Consider the following 23,167-nt stretch of genomic DNA (forward strand, 5'->3'; position numbering starts at 1 on the left):
GGCCCCATCGCACTACAAGGCTCTGCTACTGCCATATCAGTGATGCTTTCCAGTTTACATTTCATGTGTGTTTACCCCATCTGGCCTTCCCCAGGAGTGTTTGCTTTCCCAGATGAATTTCTATACTTTCTTAATGCAACATACAGCTCTTGTATAGTGCATATAGGGCCCTGAGTGCTTCTACGTGTCTAGGTCAGCTCAACTTATGGATTTATGCTCATGACTGTGCTACATTGGGAGGCCTGTAGTTGAGGCTGAATGCAGTGTGAGTGGTGCTAACAATACATATTAATCCAATCCTTGGCCTCTATGTAGAGCGCACAGGGCAATGGTCCCATACTTGGCTATTGTAATTTCCATTTTATCTGAAACATTAATAGACTAGGAGACACTAAAGAAAAGTGGTGTGACAGGAACCACAGGAGTGATCAAGAAAGTTTGAAGACCACTGCCCCTTCCATAGACCTGAGTGATGTTAAATTCAGTCAAAACGTTTCAGAATTGAATATTTTCATTCTAATTATTTCAATAAAAAATCATAGTTGTTACTTGTTTATCAGATGCTTCTAACAATGAAATTCTGTGGGACTATATTGAAAGTTAGAATTAACAGAAAACTGCATACATATTGTGGAAATATGTTTAATATTAGTATTTTTGGGTAAAGAACAAGGCACCTTACCTACTCCTAAATGCCCTTTGTGAATACCGAAATTTGTAAAGTTAGGATTTTGTCTCAGATTACATTTGTGAATCGGGCCCTACATTTTGGCATTTGGCAAAACACATTAGAAAGACACCTGCTCCTACCCTGCTTGCATAACCCTTCTCCCCTGGTGGAGCCTGGCTGCTGCTAAAGAATGGATTTATGGTCATTCAGAGTTGTGGATGGACTGCTAAAGACGCACTTCCTGCACTTCTGTTTGTCACCATGATTTAAACGAGGGTCCCTCGTATTGTATGTCAGATTTCTACTAAACTGAAGAAACCGACACTTCAGAATGAATCCTAACCAGATCATGCCCCTTTGACAGTATATTGGTCCCGTGCTAATAAAGGTATAGCAGCTCAGCTCATATCCTTCACAGTAGATCTCTATAGGTTTGAAATTACATTAAAACATGTGGTATAACCTCATGCATCTGACTAAGGAACACTGATTCTCCTTCCATTTAACTTATCCATCCACTCTAAGTGGTTAGGAATGGCAGCCTAACCAAGTCTGAAACTTTTCACACATTTCTCCTTTACCTACTTGTGAGTGATTATCCCTGTACTAGGGCATGGGAATGCATCATCTGCTCACTTTGATTAGCTCTCTTTGCAGGCTAGTGAAAACTGGCATATTGAAGAGATGTGCTGCACCATCTCAGACCCCATTGCCTTCAGTTGATTTTAGATGTTAGTTCCATGAAGGAGGACTGAACAAATGTTCTGAGAAAATTTGATATACCTAAGATATTGCTTTTAGAGCAATCTTTCCAAACTAATCATGCTTTGACATCTATTACTACTTCACCACAATGTATTAAAACATCAAGATTAAGCTCAGGTTATATTGAATTGTTCAAGTGTGCGCTTTCTTTCTGATGATAATAAACACCTATTTGCTTGGTGAAAGCATGGCATCATAAACCAAAATCCCTTTTAAACCTGTTGAGGTAGCTTGGTAAGCTAAGCTTGCTCTAATGAAATACGAATCAACATAGTCAAATCCTGCCAAGGCTCACTCACATCTTCATCCATTCTAGGTTGATAAAATCACCACCTCTGAATTGGGTCATTTTTAAGAGATGTTATTAGTAGACCAAGAAAATTTCAAACAGTCGTAACAAATAATATATCAAAGACGATTTTTTTTTACAGTATACAGAACGTTCAGCATAACAACACGGAACTGATCTGAATGGAGAGCTAATTGGCCACAAGTTTTCAAATAGTTCCTCTTGAACTATTTTAAAATCAATACTGTGTCTCAATGCTCTCAAATATAACTATTCGTCCCCCAGTTTACAGCACACTGAAACAAGGTATCTCATTCACTACAATCTTACATTGATGGGACGCCTTACCTCCTTTGAATGCCACTAAGAAAAGTACTGAGCTGCATGGTGAGTCCGAGCACAAAGCATTGCCTGCAGAGCACAGTGGTTTCACAGAAGGAACATTGGTCAGCACCCTAATATAAGTGGATCCAAAAAAGACATACGTATTCTATTTTTCTATTAATGATGGCGCAGTTATAATGTATCTTCTGTGTTAACAATTACTGTTTAGGTCAAGTGAAAGGCATTTCCTAGGAAGATTCAGGATGAAAGGTCATATGACCTTTCAAAAGGTGTGTGATGTCACTTCCGCCACACCTAGCATTTTGGTGAATCGACGTCCATGCGGGCCGGTTGATATAAACAGTAATATTGTTGTGGCCCACCGACAAAATGTGATAGCGCCCTCTAAGGTTTCACTTGGGCAGTCCTCCTACAGACAAACACAGAAACACAGACATTGGCAAAGCCGAGCAGCCTGAGCTTCAAGCCCCCTGAGAGGTTTGAGTTTCTGCGGGCATTTAGTTAAAAAAATAGAGATGCTATAAACATATATTACAAAATACGCTAAAAAATATAGATAAACACCATAACTACCTATAAATAAATCCATCTTTGAAAAACTCCAAAATGCACCTAAGTTCACTTTAGATATTTGTACAATTTAGTAAATATATTCTTTTCACTCAACTGGTGGGAGAAGATGCAAGTCGGTACATTGCTGAGTAGATATTTCTGCATGCTCATTTTGGTGGAGTATATTTCTAGTCTTTTGTATGGTACCCATGTGGAGCCTTAATTATGTGCATCAATAGAATGCTGTGGTGTCAGAGAGCATGTTCCAGAGTCTTTGGTTAGAATCAGTGTTTGGGTGAGATATGCAGACCTGCATACCTAAACAGCCACCTCTCCTTCCACGCACACAAAAGGCACCTCTGATCAGCCCAGCTCTATCTGGCCACCATCCCACATATCAACAAGACTAGAATGGGAGGAAAGTCCTACTCCTACATTGCCCCAGTTTAGGAAGGACATCAAGACCTGGCTTTTTGGATGATCCAAGCACTCAAGAGTGGCGCCCCTAACCCAAGCGCCTTGAGACCCTTCTGGGGGAGTACTTGCACTTTACCAGCCCCTTATTGATTGATTGATTGAGTGTGCCATGGTGGATGTGCCCGCCTCAGTCCCATATAAAATAAGTGCACCAGTGTGCTACAGGGAATGGTGCCTGAGAAGCAGGATATTGTGAATTAACTACCTTATATCAGTGGAGGGGGAAATTAAAGGGCATCGTCTACTTTCACTTCTCTGTTACACGCACACAAAATACCCATGCAGCATATTACCTTGGCAGAAGCAGCAAGAGCAACAAACATAGATGGCTAGAGGAATCCCAATTGGAAAGATCACCATTGCTGCAATGTTGAAGTATCCTGCCCCGACTCCTAAAACTGAAAAAAGAAATAAGCATTTCATGTTTCGACCAGTCTGCTCTGTTATTGTATGAGATTCAAATAATTATGAATATACTAGTATGAAAGATTAATTTGAACATTTACTTTAAACAAATTATGCGAATGCATCCACATAATGTTTGAATATATTTTAGCGATGATTTATGACAAAAAGTATTTTTAATCAATCATATTAAAAGTTTATTTTGTCCATACAAATCAAATAATTTTCTTAAATTACTTTTAGCAATTATGCTACAACAATTACTAAAATACTAGCTATAAAATCACAAGTTCAATACAAGTATCAAAATTCGTTGTGTTTACCTAAAACTATTCAATAAGGTGGGCTAATTCAGATTTTTTCCCAAACTACAGATCTTACAGATAATGTAGCTATATGTCAGTTACGGCTCTCTCGTATAAAAGAAATTACTACGTGCTTGTGCAATTATAAAGCTACAAACATCTTACATATACAAATATTTGAAGCAATGATATGTACATATTTGTCCCTAAGAGGATTTTAAAACAAAGTTTTTAGACAAAATCCAAAAAAGCATCAAGATGATATATGTACTGTTTCACTGCATAAGTTAGCAAGAGAAGTAATCTACTCTTATAGCAAACTAATCATGTCCCCACATTCTACCCATTTTACTTCTGGATCAGTCAATATTGTGGGGGGGGGGAGATTGGATTCAACAACTTGAGAGAGAGGGAAGAGACAAGACACTCTCAGTCCCCCAGGTTAGTGTATGTTAAACAACAAAAGAGTGCTGTGAGAGTAAAGTCTATTAAGCACAGTAATAGAGAAGGACAAAATCAACCTATTTGTTCGCAATGGAGGTCATTTAGGGATTTCTTTTAGAAGCCCTCACTCACCACCCTGGGTGGTGAAATGCTTCATCATCGGGCCCACCAGGAGAAGCCGAATGCATCCCAGGTGTGCTACAACGCCAGATTACTGCGGAGCTGGTTTTTCGTGACAATAGTGTGAAAAGTAGTGTGGATTAAAAAATGTCAGTAAGCTGTACCAACCAAAAAACTTTATTATGTGGTCAGCCAGACATTAATAAAATATATGTGTCGGGAAATTTACCAACTAGTGTGTTGGGTATTTCCACTTAAAGTGGGGTCGACATGTTTCTGCCCATCTATGTGTAAATTTTACTGGGCTTTCATCAGGACCGTTTAGTAATGTACCTCGGGGGTGTGGGCGCGCTAAGGCCCACCCTTACCAGAGGACGGGAAAGTTAAAATCAGGTGTAAAAATGGGTGCAAAAGAACAAACCGGAAAAAGTGAATGTTCCCTCGGATTTGAGGAACCTGTGGTCTGAAAGGAAAATGGCAAACACACAAAGAAAACAACAACCTAAAGTTAATATAATCGGTCTCAGGTTTTTTTTGCAGAAATGGTCTCTGAACACTGTGCTTGGGCTAGTCAATATACGTGCCCATGGTGCCATATAATGCTATATTAGTGCCTGAAACGCTGTCCTGGAATTCAGGCAGTCTTGGGGCATGCACTATGGCATAGAGAAATTGCAGTTTGACAGAATGGTTAATTAGACATCACTCGTGGTTCAGCGATCAATATGCCCGAATGCGGGGCTTGTGGTGATGTGATCTAAGACTATACAGATTAAAATAAGGAGAGAGATTCTCACTTGTTGCTTAAAAGATCCACACCCCATGGGTCTCGGGAGGGGGGTGGAGGCGACAATGGCACACCCTGAAAAGAGACATAGAGGTTAGATGCATGAAAAGGAATGAGAAACACAGGTTATGGGTTACTTAGCTGAATGCTGCTCTGAGAAGTATGGTCTTACGCCCGCAACGCCAAACACCCGCTCGGCACCTAGCAACTCCTGCTACCGGACCCCGTGGATAAGGTCCCGGAAGCGGAGTAACGGTAATAAGGAGTGTCGGCAGGGCAGCGGGTGTGGCTGGGCCGTGGGTGCGGCCAATAGGCGGGAACGAAGCAGAGCAAGCGTGCAGTGACGTTCGCGTGTAGGCCTCCAATCACCGGCTAATTTGAGAGCGAGGCTTGGAATACAAGCACTCGCTTGGTTGGCAAGGAAACCGCAGTGCCGTAGCGCGGACAAGGAAAGGAAAGAGACTGTATTACTAGTTGAACACGGCGGGGGCCAGGCTCGGGCAGTAAGCCATTGTTCTGTAGTCGTATATTTATATTTTTAGAATATTTAGAAGAGCGGGAGACCGGGGACACGGTAGACTATTATTGAATTTAGCAAAGGGGCGAGAGAAATATTACTTTGAAAGAAGTAATTAAATTGTAAAATTTATGAAGTACTGTTGTGATTGCGTTAAAAACATCACTGGCCAAGGTGATGAAAAAATAGGAATTGGGAGTTTCAATTATTGAAAAGGGAGGTAGTAGGTAGAACTCTGTTGGTGGGTCATTATCGTTTGAGCACTGAAGACCAGGGTATTTGGTCATTCAGCCCATTGTTATGAGTTCCCAATCTGTATACCCAGCGTTGTTCTTTTTCAAAAAGAATGCTGGCAGTATTTCTTTCCGTGGTGATTTGTTCGATGATGGTCCAGCGAAGATCATTGGGCGTATGATTCTGTTGGAGGAAATGTTCGCTCATCTTGGTGGTTGACTTACAACATCTGATGTTGCTGCGATGTTCGCAGATACGCTCTTTTACCTTGCGGGTAGTCATTCCTACATATTTCTTCTGACAAGGACATGTTATAAGGTAGACTACGTTTGTAGAGTTGCAGTTGGTGTGTGTCCTCTGTATCCATATTTTCCCTGGTTCCAATGAGAGTTGTTTCGTATGTGTCGCCAAGTGGCATAAGCTGCAATTTGAGCAGGGATAATGCCCGGTCACTGGGGGAAGACCCCAAGCATTCGTGACGGACCTCTAGTTGAGGGTGTTAGACACTTTTGTTTTAGGGCGTGTGTGTACCAAAGAGTCTTTCAGGCTCATACCTATTTTAAAAGAGAAGAGTGGTTTCTCCCAGGTCCTTTTATTACTCGTTATAATCTTCCAGTGTCTGTTGACAGATTTTTTCATGGCATCTGAAATGGAACTATATGTGGTCACACATGTTAGTGGTATGTTAGAGGATTCCTTGACAGTGTCTTCAAGGAGTGCTACACGAGGTTGATTTCTGGCACGTTTGTTTCCTTTGTCCAGGTTCTTTGCAGGGTAACCTCTTGATTTTAGTCTTTCAGTGAGGTCTGCTGCTTGGGTTTTGTAGTCCCTGATGTCACTATAGTTCCTACGTATCCTAAGGTATTGGCCGTAGGGTAGGTTCTCCCTCAAAGGCCTAGGATGAAAGCTCGAGAATTCTAACAGATTGTTTTTGGCTGTAGGTTTATAGTGTGTTTTAGTTGGTAAGACAGTGTCGCTTACTGTGATGATTACATCTAGAAATACCACTGTCTCCTTGCTGGAGCAGTTATTAAACTTCAGGTAAGGATCTCGAGTGTTTATCCAGGTTAAGAATTGTTCGAGGTTGGTCTCATCGTCCTTCCAGATCAAGAGGATATCGTCAATATACCACTTCCATAATCCTATGGAGGAGTAGTAGGGATTGTCGGTGGGCAAAACATGCTTAGTCTCGAAGTCATGGACATATAGTCCTGCAATACTAGGAGCAAAAGTACTGCCCATTGACGTACCTGTGCTTTGGAGGTAAAGCTCCCCTTGATATTCAAAATAGTTTTCTTTCAAAGCCATAGTTGCACATTGTACTATGAATTCCTTAGGTGTTCTATAGTTCCACTCATTTGAGTCTAGAGCTCTTCCCATGACTCTGAGGGTATCGTCCTGGGGAATGCTAGTGTACAGACTTTCAATGTCAAGTGTGACTAGGATGATAGAGTCTTCTGCAAAGGTGACTTGTCAGAGCAATTGTAACACATTTTTGGTATCTTTAAGGTACGTTGAGGTGTTCTGTACCAAAGGTTTTGGGTAGTGATCACAGAAAGTGGAAAGAGGTTCCAGGATGGAGCCGATACCTGACACTATAGGTCGTCCTGGGGGTGGGTTGACATTTTTATGTGTCTTGGGCAGGGTATAAAAATAAGTGATGGTGTTACCACCTGCCGTGAGAAAGGCTGCCTCATGTTTAGAGATTTGGTCGTTTTCTTCGGCGTCCTTCACTAGGCTGTGGCTGCGTGCCTTTAGTTGGGGTGTGGGATCAGTTGTGAGGGGGGTGTAGTTGGTCCTGTTATTCAGTAATTTACGGCATGTTTTGTCATAGTCCTGGGTGTTTTGGATCACTATGCCGCCTCCCTTGTCCGCTGGCTTGATAATTATTTCCGTATCCTTTTTCAATTTTTCCAATGCTTGAAATTCTAGAGCGGAAAACTTTTTGAAGGGTGTCGGTATAGGCAGGGATTCCATATAATTGAAAACCGCTTGTTCGATTGCAGTTATTTCCGCAGGGATTGTATGTGGTGGCGGGACAAAGGTAGATTTTGGTCTAAAGTTGGTGTCAAAATCAGATGAATCATTGGTGGTAGTGTCTGCTCGAGCCTCAAAAAAAGCTTTAAGTTTTAGTTTCATGAAAAATTCAGATAACTCACAGTGCAGTTTACATTTATCAGGTCTGGCAGTAGGGACAAAGCCAAGTCCTTTCTCTAGGACCTTGACTTCCATTGGACTTAGAGTTTTGTTCGAGAGGTTTGTTATTAGACTCCCTGGGCACTGGTGCCCGGTGTTGCTGTTTTGCTGCGGGTGTGGTCGCCCACTCGGTCCTCTGCTTGCCAAGTGACTTGGGTGTTTTGGTTGTTCCCTCGTCTCCTTCCTCTTCCCCTCGCGCCTCTCTCTAAAAAAGGCATCTGATGTTGATTTTGGGGATAGTGGGGTTGCATATAGGGATTCCACCCCATTAGGGGAAAAGGCGGCTGTTGTGGAAACATGAATGGAGGTGGGCCATGCCCGGGTGTACCATATGGTGGCCAACCAGATTGTTGGTTGTGAAAGTTAGATCGGCCTCTGCCGCCTCTTCGTCCTTTCTGTCTTAGGCCATAATTGCTGGAAGTACTACTGTTCGAGGAGTTGCTGTCAATATCGTCTCATTTGTTAGAATCCCGCCATGGCGGAGTGTAATCAGGTTCCGAATAGGGGTATACAGTTTTGAACTCAAATTTCTTAAGATCCTTCTGAAATTTGGTGACTTTTGATTGCATAAGAGAATCTTTATATTCAGCCAATTCCTTATTGATCTCGTCCAGCTTCTTTTTATAGCCAGTGATAGTTGTTTTAAAATGCGACTCGGTCAGTTGGATTTCGACCATAAGTGCTTCAGATAGACGCAGCGGTGTTTTTATGATTAACACTAGCCAGTCACGAGTGCCAGGCTATCATTGCCCATTCCTTACGAAATGTGGCATAGTTAAGGAATATATGTGGGGCATTGGTCACAAGAAGTCCCCTAGGTGCGGTATTAGTTGATAAGTACTGTTTCAGTATTGTGCCATGTAGAATAGTCCTTATCCGGTCTCGTTTTTGTTCCATTAGTTTCTCCCATTCTGAAGTGTGGGAAATAGCTTGTGATATTGCTGGATCCGCAAAGAGATTGGGATCAGCTAGTAGTGCTCCACCTCTTCCTCCGAAAAAGTGAGACCAAAGTTCGCCATTGTTTATATAAAATTGGTTCCCTGTGATGTACCAATTTTTTTATTCTACTCTCACAGGTGTGCGCTGCTAGAACAGATTCAACAACTTGAGAGAGAGGGAAGAGACAAGACACTCTCAGTCCCCCAGGTTAGTGTATGTTTTTTTTTTTGTTTTTTGTTTTTTTGTCCAAGACCTTTATTGTTGATATATGTCAAAGGATACACAGCTTAGTGCCCACAACCCTGAATAGGCTGGCAGCATGTTGTTACGTCCAGGTTAGTGTATGTTAAACAACAAAAGAGTGTCGTGAGAGTAAAGTCTATTAAGCACAGTAATAGAGAAGGACGAAATCATCCTATTTGTTGGCATTGGAGGTCACTTAGGGATTTCTTTTTGAAGCCCTTACTCACCACCCTGGGTGGTGACATGCTTCATCATCGGGCCCACCAGGAGAAGCCGAATGCCTCCCTGGTGTGCTACAATGCCAGATTACTGCGGAGCTGGTTTTTCGTGACAATAGTGTGAAAAGTAGTGTGGATTAAAAAATGTCAGTAAGCTGTACCAACCCAAAAACTTTATTCTGTGGTCAGCCAGACATTAATAAAATATATGTGTCGGGAAATTTACGAACTAGTGTGTTGGTTATTTCCACTTAAAGTGAGGTCGACATGTTTCTGCCCATCTATGTGTAAATTTTACTGGCCTTTCATCAGGACCGTTTAGTAATGTACCTCGGTGGTGTGGGCGCGCTAAGGCCCACCCTTACCAGAGGACGTGAAAGTTCAAATCAGGTGTAAAAATGGGTGCAAAAGAACAAACCGGAAAAAGTGAATGTTCACTTGGATTTGAGGAACCTGTGGTCTGAAAGGAAAATGACAAACACACAAAGAAAACAATAACATAAAGTTAATATGATCGGTCTTAGCGTTTTTTTGCAGAATTGTCTCTGAACACTGTGCTTGGGCTAGTCAATATGCGTGCCCATGGTGCCATATAATGCTATATTAGTGCCTGAAATGCTGTCCTGGAATTCAGGCAGTCTTGGGGCATGCACTATGGCATAGAGAAATCGCCGTTTGACAGAATGGTTAATTAGACATCACTCGTGGTTCAGCGATCAATGTGCCCGAATGCGGGGCTTGTGGTGATGTGATCTAAGACTATACAGATTAAAATAAGGAGAGAGATTCTCACTTGTTGCTTAAAAATCCACACTCCATGGGTCTCGTGAGGGGGGTGGAGGCGACAATGGCACACCCTGAAAAGGGACATAGAGGTTAGATGCACGAAAAGGAATGAGAAACACAGGTTATGGGTTACTTAGCTGAATGCTGCTCTGAGAAGTATGGTCTTACGCCCGCAACGCCAAACACCGGCTCGGCACCTAGCGACTCCTGCTACCGGACCCCGTGGATAAGGTCCCGGAAGCGGAGTAGCGGTAATAAGGAGTGTCGGCGGGGCAGCGGGCGTGGCTGGGCCGTGGGTGTGGCCAATATGTGGGAACGAGGCAGAGCAAGCGTGCAGTGACGTTCGCGTGTAGGCCTCCAATCACCGGCTAATTTGAGAGCGAGGCTTGGAATACAAGCACTCGCTTGGTTGTCAAGGAAACCGCAGTGCCATAGCGCGGACAAGGAAAGGAAAGAGACTGTATTACTAGTTGAACACGGCGGGGGCCAGGCTCGGGCAGTAAGCCAATGTTCTGTAGTCGTATATTTATATATTTAGAATATTTAGAAGAGCGGGAGACCGGGGACACAGTAGACTGTTATTGAATTTAGCAAAGGGGCGAGAGAAATATTACTTTGAAAGAAGTAATTAAATTGTAAAATTTATGAAGTACTGTTGTGATTGCGTTAAAAACATCACTGGCCAAGGTGATGAAAAAATAGGAATTGGGAGTTTCAATTAATGAAAAGGGAGGTAGTAGGTAGAACTTCGTTGGTGGGTCATTATCGTTTGAGCACTGAAGACCAGGGTATTTGGTCATTCAGCCCATTGTTATGAGTTCCCAATCTGTATACCCAGCGTTGTTCTTTTTCAAAAAGAACGCTGGCAGTATTTCTTTCCGCGGTGATTTGTTCGATGATGGTCCAGCGAAGATCATTGGGCGTATGATTCTGTTGGAGGAAATGTTCGCTCATCTTGGTGGTTGACTTACGACATCTGATGTTGCTGCGATGTTCGCAGATACGCTGTTTTACCTCTCTGAGGGCCATATGTAGAAAGCATTTTTGCACTGAAAACAGGACCACAAAAATGGTTTTGCATCAGTTCAAAGCACAGGTTGCGATTTGGTCACACATCACCTCCTCACAATTTGTGTTTGTGATTGAATTTTCTAGAAAGAGTCTGTTCAGGGCACCCCTTCCAAATACATCTTCTGAATGGGATGTATTCATAATGTTTTGCAACCGAATTCCGGTTGCAGAAAATTAATACTTTGCTGATTCCTTGAAGGAGGTGTTAACCCATTCGCAAACGGTAAGGGGTCGCAATGGGGTCCTTTCTCCTTTGGGAATGATTTTTTTTTTTTAAAGCAGGAAGTAGTCTCATTGCCTACTCCTAAAAAATGATCCTGCAAAGTTTAATTTTTTTACTTTTTGAATATATCCAGTTTTCCTTTAAGACAAATGAGCTGCATTTAAAATATTCATGAGGTAGGTAGATTTAGGTTTCACTAGGAGTTGGTATTTACGACTTGCACATTTTCGTAAATTTGGTAAGAATTGCAATTAGGAAATGGAAATTCCTATTATTTGAATATGTGGCCCTAAGAGCTTAGGGTGTGCAGATTGGTTGTGGCATCCTGGATAAGCTATTCTCCTGTAGCGATGGTGCTTTTTAGGTCGAGCAATACAGTACATGTGCTCTGTCTTCGAGACCTGCTCTAATCAGTCAGTGGCTATCCAGTCCATCCTCGTTCTTGCAATTGCCTTTCATTTGTCTGTGTCAGTATCCTTTCCAAATCCTTGCTTGCTAGTGCTCCCTTCTGCCACTTCTTTGTCCCTCCTTTCTCTCTTCTGTTTCTCCCACAGAGCAGGGGCTTGGTATTGTCCCATTTGCACTGGTTCCTTAGCAGTTCTCTGGGGGACTATTTGTTCTTGGTTTCCTGCTCTGTTACTGGTTGTCTGAGATCCGCTTCAGTGCCCTTGCTGGTTACATTTAAATATAGCATTCTTAGTGGCACAGTAGTGTTACTGCTGCCTCTCCTGCCGTGCCTACCACTACGTTGCTTGTTTCTTCTACTCCAGCTCCATGGCCAGGGAAGGCTCTCATAATGCACAGTGGCCTGGGTTTTCATTTCAAGCACAAGTGGAAATAGGCCTGCAAAACTACTCACTGCGCTTTCATGTTTCACAATAGTGCCTTTTATTTGATCAGCAGGCTGCCATACAGCTGTTTCCAATAGCCATAGGGTTAATCGCTGGTTTCACTTTCTTTGTGGTGTATTGCCCAGCTCCTGCGTCCCACCTTTTCTGCTCTCCCTCCCCCTCCCAATCAGTCAACAGGCTCCAGCAGAGCAGCGGAGCCAGGCAGACAGAGAAGGTGTCTTATTCTGCAGCCTGCCTCAGAGAAGGCGGCACTGCTGTCTGTGCCTGCTCCTCCAAGTTGCTCGGCCGTGGACTGGCTCTGCTCTTCGGGACAACTGTAGGTCTGAGCTCTTTGTATCATCTTTGTTGATCAGTGTGGTGCCTTTTCATGAGCGCCATGCTGGTTTTGCTTTCACTTTCCTGTCTTTTTCCCTGGCTCCTCCACCCCACTCTCTTTGCTCTCCTTTCTTCTCACATCATCCCCTCACCTCCTCACTCATCACAGCTTGGATTTAGGAGCTTCTATTTATTTTCCTCATTAAAAGTTAATAAAAGTCACGGAGCCACCTTTAAAACACCTCATGAAAACAATGTTTGTCAGTAGACTTGTGTTTTGCTTTTGAAATGACTTGCAGTACAGTGGATTGTAGAAGAAAAAGAAGTTTATTCAAAGTAACAACCCCAGGGAAATTCAAGGACCAACTCTCTCAGTACTGTGCATCTCTGGACTGCCTCCTGGATTCCACACTCTGGAATCCAGTGAGCACAGCAACCATAGAACATTACATCATTTCTAAGATACAACATATCTCCCTTTCTATAAAAACAACAAAACAATTACAAAACAAGAAACTAAAAAAAAACCTAAAAGAAAACATATTTGGTATGATACAAACTTGCATCCCATATTAGAATGCCCAAATCATGAACAAATGTAATCCTTCATCCACACGGGTTTACACTTAGGCCTAGTAGATAAAGACACAGAAATGGGTACATCATCTCTTTTCTCAACAGATGTTTTTGGAGAATTGTCTACCTGACCACAAATTTGTTTGCATTCAAGATCATTACATCTTGTGATACTTCTTACATTCCATTGTTTACCATCATCTAATTTCACTATGTTACCAGTCACTTGAATAATTTGTTTAGGTTTAGACCATTTAGAGGAACCAGGTTTCCGATTTCCCATTAATTGTGAGCGTACCCAATCACCAACCTTAAATGCTCTACCACTACAATTAATTTTAGAATTATTACTATGAACATATTTATTTTGATATTGTCGAACTTTAATTGCTACGTTCTTACCATCAGTTACATTTGGAATATTTCTAGACATCCATATAGGTTTGACTTTAGATCCAGCCACACGCCCCTTTAATAAGGAAAATGGAGATATTCCTGTAGCTGTATGGGGAGTATTTCTATAACACCATAACATCTCCTTAACAGCATCTTTACAGTCATCATTATTGTTGCTGGCAAGTTGGATGCATTCTTTCAACACTCGGTTGAATCTTTCTATCAAACCATTTTCTCTTGGATTATATACAGAGGTAGTAATGTGTTTTACACCAACTTTGTTTAGATAAGCAGAAAATTCCTCTGCTATAAATTGCGGACCATTATCTGATAAGATGGAACCCGGATAGCCCTCTCTACGAAAAATTCCTTCGCAAAATTCAATTATATTGGAGGCCTTGATATCCCTTACAAAAGCCACTTCAGGCCATTTAGAGTGAAAATCCATCAAGACAATTGCAAACTTATTTTCAATACCCTTGACATGAAATGGACCACAAATATCAATAGCAACTTTGTCCCAAGGCTTGTCAGGAAAAGGAGTTGCAGAAATAGTAGTTTCTTGGGATTTGTGAGATTTGTCACTAGACATACATGCTAGACAATTCCTAACGCATCTGTCTATGTCTTTGTCCATTCCAACCCACCAAAAATCATTCCTAGCTCTCCTTTTCATGCTAGTCATTCCACTGTGTCCTTCATGTAATAAATTCAATAATTTGTCACGCAAAATTGCAGGTACTACTATTCTGTCACCTCTCCTAAGAATGCCATCATATACAGATAATTCTGGCCAAACCATCTTGTAATCGGCCAAAATAGACTTGTCCAAAGATGATAGATCTACACCAACATGTAAGTTATTAATAATTTGTTGTAGAATGGTGTCCTCAGTTACAGCTTGAACCCATTCTTGTTCACTGAATGCATTATTACAGGATTTTTCGATGCTGGCAATTAACCACTCATCATTATCCTCAGTTGTATCATCCTTGTCATAAGGCAAGTGAAGGCGAGATAAACAGTCTGCATTTATATTTTTATGACCGGGAACATAGTTTATTTGAAAATTATATCCCTGTAGTCTATATAACCATTTTGCTATTCTAGGCGTGGCTCTTGAGGCACCTTTGGTGGTAAAAATATCAATGAGAGGTCGGTGATCTGTTCTCAATTCAAATGAAGTTCCCCAAATGAAAGTTTTGAAATGGTCTACACCCCACCAACATGCTAAAGCCTCCTTTTCAATTACGGAATACGAAGGTTCAGCACCCTTAAGTGTGCGAGACGCAAACGCTATAATTCGTTCAATTCCATTGTACTTTTGCATAAGAACGGCACCTAAACCATAAGCACTAGAGTCCACAACAATTATAGAAGCATGATCAGGATCATAGCGTTTGAGAGCTACAGCTTTTATGATATTATTTTTGATGTTTTCAAAAGCCTGTTGACACAAAGTTGACCACACAAAAGAAGTACCTTTTTTCATTAGCAATCTTAAATTATACACTTTGTCAGCAAAGTTTGGGACAAATTTAGAATAGTATTCAGCAAGTCCCAAAAATGATCGTAACTGATCTTTATTAATGGGGTGAGGTGCTTTTTCAATGGCATCCAATAATTTCATCTTAGGTTTAACACCTTCATTGGAAATGGTATGGCCAAGATAATCAATTTGTTTCACTCCAAACTTGCATTTTTCACCACATACAGTCAAACCAGCATCTTGTAATTTCTGCAGCACACTGTGTACAGCTTTGTCGTGAGAAAATAGATCTTTCCCCCAAATAAGAACATCGTCTTGAAATATTCTCACATTCAATTCATCCTTCAAAATACTGCACATGACTCTCTGAAAAACTGAGGATGCAGATGCCAAACCAAATGGCATTCTGAGATACTGAAAAGCACCCTCAGGCGTAATGAAAGATGTTAGATGCCTCGAGTCTGCATGTAATTTGATTTGGTGGTATGCATTTGACAAATCAATTGATGAGAAATACATGGCATCCTTAATACTTGAAATCATTTCATTGATGTGTGGCAGAGGATGTCTATCAACCCAAATATTTTTATTCAGATCTCTCAGGTCCACACACATCCTAATTTTTCCATTGGGTTTGCGAGCCAAAACAATGGGACTAAGCCAATCTGAAGCTTCGATAGGTTCTATTACTTTGGCATCGCACAATCTATTTAATTCTTCCTTCAAAGGATTTCGTAGGGCAAATGGTACATTCCTTACTTTATGAACAGATTGAATATTGTCTGTTTTTAAAATGATCTTATGTTCAAATTTGACTAAACATCCTAGATCCTTCCTAAATAATTTGGGAAAGACAGATTCCCATCTTGCAGATGAATCTTCATTAGTTAATAATACTTGGTTAAGATAATCATTAGCCAAAACTACCTGATCAGGATGATTTGGATCTAATACTAATCCCATCTTTTTAAGATCTTTCCAACTTAATAAAGCACGTCCCTGTTCAACAACAAATACTTTAGTTGAACAAGACCTACCTTTGAAAGTTACTTTGGCGTTAAAATAACCCAAAACAGGTAACTTAATGCCACAATAACCTTTAGGTCGTGCATCAGAGGTTATTAAGGTGTCTTTGTTTCCATTTTCCCACATGTTTTTATCAATGATAGTGTACGGCGAACATGAATCTGCCCAAAGCATCATGTACACTTCATTTATTAGCACTTCACATTTAGGCGGACAATAATCTTCAGAAATATCATTAACAAAATCATCCTGCAGCATCATTACTTCAATATCATTATTATTGCTGTCACTTTCCTCATCATCACTGTCAACATGAGATTCCACAAGATTTACTGAACGTTTCCAATTACTATTATCACCAGTTCTACACCATTTGGCAAAGTGACCAATTTTTTTGCATTTAATGCATGTCACCTTACTAGCAGGACATTTATTGAAGTCCGCAGTGTGTTTTTGACTACCACACCTAAAACACACTCTTTTGGTAAAACCAGATTTATTTTTAGAAAAATAAGGTTTAATCTCCTTGTTGTCACTTTTAGGATCTGACTTTTTATAACCGGTAGTTAAAGCATTGACATTACTAGATTCATCTTTAGAACTTAACTCTTTAACATAATGGGAAGTATTCTCCATCTTTCTAGCTGTATCAAGTGTTTTCTGTAAAGATGGATTTTTGAGCTCAAGTAAACGCTCTTGAATTTTGATGTTTTTAATCCTATTTATAAATTGATCTCTAATGATTTCTTCATGTAAATCTTTGAACTTACATGTAATGGTTAAGGTTCTTAAACATGCCACATATTGTTGCACATTTTCACCAGCCAATTGTGCTCTAGAGAAAAATTTGTGTCTTTCAACAACAATGCTAGTTTTTTTCTTTAATTTTCTTCTAGAGCTTTTAATGCATCAGAATATACATCTATGGATGTATCATTGGCGCTTGTTTCACTAGTTTCACTGCCTTCATCATTGTCAACAACAGTTGAAACAACACGATTTATTACAGGTAGAGTTTTTAAAACTTTTTTGCCCTCAACTCCCAAATTATGTTTTAATAATGCTAATTTCCTAGATGGCAAAAACACATCACCGCCAATTGCCTCTAAATAAGTCTCAAAAGATTCTGACCAATCCTCCCAATTCATTGATGGAGGAGCAGGAGATTGCAAAAATTTGGGAGGAGCAATTACAGAAGATGAAACATCCATAGTAAATACAATGTAATATCAAACACAATAAATAAACAAGAAGAATAAAGAAATTAACTAAAATAAATAATGTAGTCACCGTTGTCAATTGGAATATAAAATAATGAATTAAAATAAATAATGTAGTCACCGTTGTCAGAGTAGAACATATGCAGCTGTTGTTGAGTTCTACTAAACTGTTTTCATTTTGTAATGTGCGTTGAATTTCCACAATTTCATGAGGGGAATGGAGAAATCTTTAAGGAGTTCACTGTAATATCGTAAGCGCGGCACGTTTATAAGGAAATTGAAGCCGGGAGCAATGACATTGAGTTGCCGTGGAAATCAGTGGTATCCGGTTGCTATGGCGATCTAAGATGGCCGCCACGTATTCAGCGTGATGACACAGGTGTGTGTTGACGCGTGATGACGCCGTTGTGCGTTAATGCGTGATGACGCGTGAGAAAGCACAGCAATAATGGAGGAATCGAGTGCACGCAAAGAAGTTGAAAATCAACTCTGCATCTTTCAAGTAGGTAGCAATGGCAGTTCGTTAAAGTCTTTAACGTTCCCTCACGATTTAACAAACATGAATAGGTTCCAATTACGATGTTGCGCGAAAAATATTATCTTGCATATAATGCTTCACAGATTCTGACAACGAAGGATTTATCGAATAAGTTCCGAATTTAACGCACAGTTAATAGTTTTTTTTAGTTGAGTTTTAAGAAGATGTATGTAGAGAAAAAAAATTAAAATATACATCAGATACCTTGAAAATCCATTGAAATGTTCAGCTTTAATCTGGGGTTGTTCGAAATCTTCAGTTGTAAGAAAAGCTTCACTTCATCAATCGATTTTCTTCATGAATTCTTCATCTAATCAGATTTCAATTCTTTAAATCCTTCAAATCGTATCCCATCCTCGTGGCCACTGAAATGACTTGCAGTACAGTGGATTGTAGAAGAAAAAGAAGTTTATTCAAAGTAACAACCCCAGGGAAATTCAAGGACCAACTCTCTCAGTACTGTGCATCTCTGGACTGTCCCCTGGATTCCACACTCTGGAATCCAGTGAGCACAGCGACCATAGAACATTACATCATTTCTAAGATACAACAGCTTTCACATTTGGATGTAGCAAGCAAAACAGGTTTGAAATGAGGTCCTATACATGTCTCAATTATGCTTCTGCATAATGAATTAACATCACATTAGCCACCTGTTGGCCTATGCCCTCCCCTACCTCTGTTTGTTAGGGGTGGGTTACAGCCAGTTACTTGTGTGCTCGTTGCTGCTTTCAACGAGAGTGGTAAAGTTGATCTAACGTCATAATACATAAAACACATAAAATAGAACATTACCTTCAAATGTATTACAACATGTATGTGCACTGTTACAATCTTGTTTTTTGGACTAATGTAACCTTCTTTAAGGGATGATGAGGGACAGTGGACCGTGTATTGCCCACTCTGGATGTTGTCAGTCACTCATGTTTTGTTGGGGGAATAATTTGATGCCAGCTTTTCCTGTGACTCAGCTTTGCATCACGCAGCCAGCAGGGACAACTTTACTCCTAAAGAAAGGAGCTACCAGGCACCAGCAAGCATGGGCTTCAAGAGGATGCTGCAAAACTGCAGACAAAATGCAAAGATGATCATCAAGGCGGTCCATGGAGGTAGCATGGACTCCCCAGCCTCGCTGAGAGGAAACCTTTGGTACTTCTATGGAATGGGCACCCTCTGGTGCTAGCTGTACCGTGGTGATGAGGGTTGTCCTGGTGAGAAGCTGTAATTACCGTATTTTCTGATCAAGTTATCAGCTCACCCAAAGACCACAAACCCAGTCATCACGTAACTTCATCCCTTCCCAGGCCCTATTTACAACAGTACCTGGTGTACTTACCTGGGAATGGGGAACCCACACTATATACAAGCTTGCACAGCTAACATACTACTAAATCCTAGAGAAGCTACGGAATTCCATCTTATATCCTATGATCTCACCTTATAGCCCCACAACAATCTGGCTTGGGCTAATCTACTCTCACTTGTGTCGGAGAGCAGCTCCAGTGTATAACGCCCTATCCTGAGCGACCTCTCTTTTAAGTGTTCCCACTTGTAGTCCCACGACTATCCGGCCCGGACTACTCTACACCGTCGCTCCTCGGGGAGAAGCTCCAGTATATAACGCCCTATCCTGAGCGACCTCCCTTTAAAGTGTTCCCACTGTCCTAATAATACCTCCTGCTCTTCTATTGGGAATTTCCTAAGTACCTAATATCTACTGGAAGTATCTTCTATTATATATGAAATATTGTTAAGAACTGCCAAATTATTACATTCAAGAATTATTCCCTGATATGACTTACACTCTCCCCGTCATCAGTTACCTTCTCAGAGGGGAATGTCCCATCCTTCTGTTCATCAGCACCTGGCTAAAAAGAAAGGTTAACTCTATCATGGAAACAATACTCAGATGCATTTATTAAGAACTGGGGTCCCTTTTAACACAATGATAGAATGACAAGACAAAGAAAACATTGCATTATGAAATCATATGAACACCTAGCAACCTAAACATAGCTTGGAAAGTAAAGAAAAGAGTTAGTGTAGTGTATGTGTATGAGTTATGTGTATGGCGTTGGACAACAGTCACCATCAGTCCAAATAGGACAAATTATCCGGGCACCACAGAAGCGTGCCGGTCCACTGGAAGAGCTCGTTTATCAACAAGGGGGCAAAACTTCTGTTTTTGGTAAAGTGATTTATGATCGATGGAGTTAATTTAAATTGGGCAAAGTTTTGGTTGTCATACCAGTTGTTTTATTTAAATAACTTGTTGGATGACTCTACTGGGGCACGCTCACTTTTACACAAACTGAAAATCTGAAAGCGGCAGCTTTGCATCTGAGCCCCCTTTTATGCCCCACGCATCTAACATCTACGTCGTCTCTCCTCTGCCATGTATGTCGGCATGGTTTTGTTAGGTAGTGGCCACCTCATAAAACGTTGTACTTTGGTACCGAGCCTCTGGTGATCTCTGCAGTTTCTGGTTTGATTGTCCAAACTGGGTACGCGTATACAAACAAATTAAGTGCCCCTATCCTTTCTCACGGTTGCCAAGTGCTCCTGCATCAGGTCATGAGCATGCTCTGACATTGTAATCCATCACCCATTTGATGTTTTTTGTTGCCAAAACGTATAGTTAAAGCGAAACTACCAGCCCCAGAATGTAACATTTTCAGGCATATTGTTTCACTTTTAACACGTTTACTGCAGCAGCAATTCCGCCGCAGTGTGGGCGGGGCCGCGTTGACCAATGGACGTGTGCAGTACTACCGAGGTAGTGCTCGTAAAGGCTGTTGTCCGACGAACGCACGCAAGGGGTTGCCCAATGAATATATCCTGGAGGTCAAAGTTGGTAGCCCATTATGTGCACCAATACAGATCGGGGCCCCCTGGAACAGATGTAGGGCAGACTGGCAGGGGAGAAAAATAAATCCAAATTCAAAGACAAGAGGTCTGCCCTATATATTTTAATCTAAAGGCTCATAAAGAGTCCTGAGATAGTCAAGCACCACAACTTTGAGCTCACTGACGATCACGGCCGCCACATTTAAATTCTCAACACAGTTTCAAAATGAATATATAATTTTATTTTCGTATTTCATGATATAAAAGTTATTTCAAAAACATGTAGAAACATCTTCATTCAAATATATACAAAGCAAAGTAATGGAATCACAATATGAATAAATACATATCCCCTAGGCACCCTCTTATCTTTCATTCAAATTCGCAGACTCATTACACTCAACTCAAACTCCACACTCAGTCAATTCATTTAACACACTACAAGAAACCTCAAACCTCAAACCTCAAACATCCTTCGCACACAAATACACTGAGGTAATTCCGCGGTATCCTCTCAGCAACTTGCTGGGGAGACAACAGGTGGTATAGGCAGAAATGTTGATCACCACGCCGACGCGCGTTTCGGTGCCCAGTCCGTTCTACGGCGGCACCTTCATCAGGGCAAGTATACGAGGGGGAGCAAAAGGGGGGAACAACACAATTTTACAGCCGTGATCACTCTTAGATCCACACGGTGCAAGCTGGATGCCACTCACGATATCTCGAGGAGTTCAAATCGGTTAGTTAAGGTGACAGCGGTGACTCTGGCAGGGCTTTTATACTCCTAAGTGGTAGAGGCTTCCTGCTTCCAGCGTCATTTAGCTGTAGATATCCATTTTTTCACAAGAATGACTGAAGAACGGACAACTATTCAGGCAAGGTTTCCAGTTCTAAAGGTTTCTTCCCAAAGGACGATATTTCATGGCTCATGAAACCAGCAGAGAACCAGCCAGGACAGACCTCCTATTTTCGTCTAGAGGCTCTACGAAATAAGGGGGTCAGGGATTTTCATAGCGGGTCCTCAGGCAGCAGTTGTAGTGGTCCGGGTGTTCAAAAAATTATATATTCATTTTGAAACTGTGTTGAGAATTTAAATGTGGCGACCATGATGGTCAGTGAGCTCAAAGTTGTGGAGCCCCTTATGTACCACAGCTAAAGCTTTTTGTAAGTTTATAAGTATTTGCTCTGTACTTTAAGATGTCATCTAAAGTGCCCCTTCTTGTGCAGTTGAATTCTGCCACCCCCCATATGTTGGTGTTAGAAACCTAGGGGTGTTCAGGTCCTTGTTCTTGGCTAGTACAAGACGGGATGTCTGTTGCACAGTATCATTTAATAAGATCATCTGCAGTGAAATGAGGCATGCTCTAAATAGTGCCTCTGTACCCTGGACTTGCCAGTCCCTCGAACTCCAAACTGATTTTAAGTCAATTTCTTCTTTCCATAAGTCGAAACGCTGTTCAGACAATTGGGCCAAAAAGGAAGCAGAGTAAATCTGTTTAGTCTTTGTCAACATAATTTTCAGTGCTGATGTTGGTGCAACCTTATAGTAATAGGAGGCTGGATCTGTGGTGTTAAAACCTGAAAAGTATGACAATTTGTGTACAAATGTCTGTGAAGTACTTTTTGATGGTGTTGGGCATTGTTCCCACTGATGGTACTCAAAATCATTCCTAGGTGAAATGGATTTGTGCAGGAAATGATGACCATAATGTTGGTAACAGTACAATGTGTCATTATCTGAAGATCCCTCTAACATTTCATTATTAGAAAATGCATCAGTTTTCTCTAAATCAGACAGCATGTTATTAACTGTTTCAGATTCTCAATCATCAGAAAATGTACTTATGAGGTAATGATATCACTTAATGAAATTTTAAATACATGATACATTTTTGAAAGCTTGGTCAAACCAAATCTGTTAAAATCTTCCTTGTCCAATAGTATACTATCCGGTATAGGAACTGCTGTAATGTTCACTGATGACAAGTCTCTTTGCTCACGTTGTGATGACGGATGTGGCTTCAGTAGTATGTTGACCTATTGGGCTGTGGACATTTGTTGAAGATAGTGTCCATTAGTAAGCATACTAAAAGTTGGTACTAAGCCAAGGCAGAAAAGAAAAGAACTAAATCCCAGAAATTACCCAGAGGCAATACCAGGTATGTCTTATTTAGAAAGTGAAGAAAGTTATTTATGTGTTACTTGAATGGTGTTTTGGCTGGCATCATTTCCAGATCGCTTGGATCCAGAGAAAACATATCAAAGTTCATGAAATAGCTGGAAGCAGTTCGATCAATTGTAGGAATTGCATCAGGATTAGTTA

General features: G+C 41.0%; 1 protein-coding gene across 2 annotated transcripts in view; it reads right to left on the reverse strand.

Annotated features, from left to right (window-relative positions):
* Positions 1-23,167, reverse strand: part of LOC144807917 (uncharacterized) — a 518,345-nt gene that overhangs the window by 159,770 nt on the left and 335,408 nt on the right. For both annotated transcript variants that reach the window (XM_078673511.1, XM_078673510.1), the window contains one exon: positions 3,392-3,496. In XM_078673511.1, the coding sequence (XP_078529637.1) occupies positions 3,392-3,496 (105 nt within the window). The remainder of the gene's footprint in view (positions 1-3,391; positions 3,497-23,167) is intronic.

Source organism: Lissotriton helveticus, chromosome 1_2 (genome assembly GCF_964261635.1).
Source record: "Lissotriton helveticus chromosome 1_2, aLisHel1.1, whole genome shotgun sequence".
Taxonomy (NCBI): domain Eukaryota; kingdom Metazoa; phylum Chordata; class Amphibia; order Caudata; family Salamandridae; genus Lissotriton; species Lissotriton helveticus.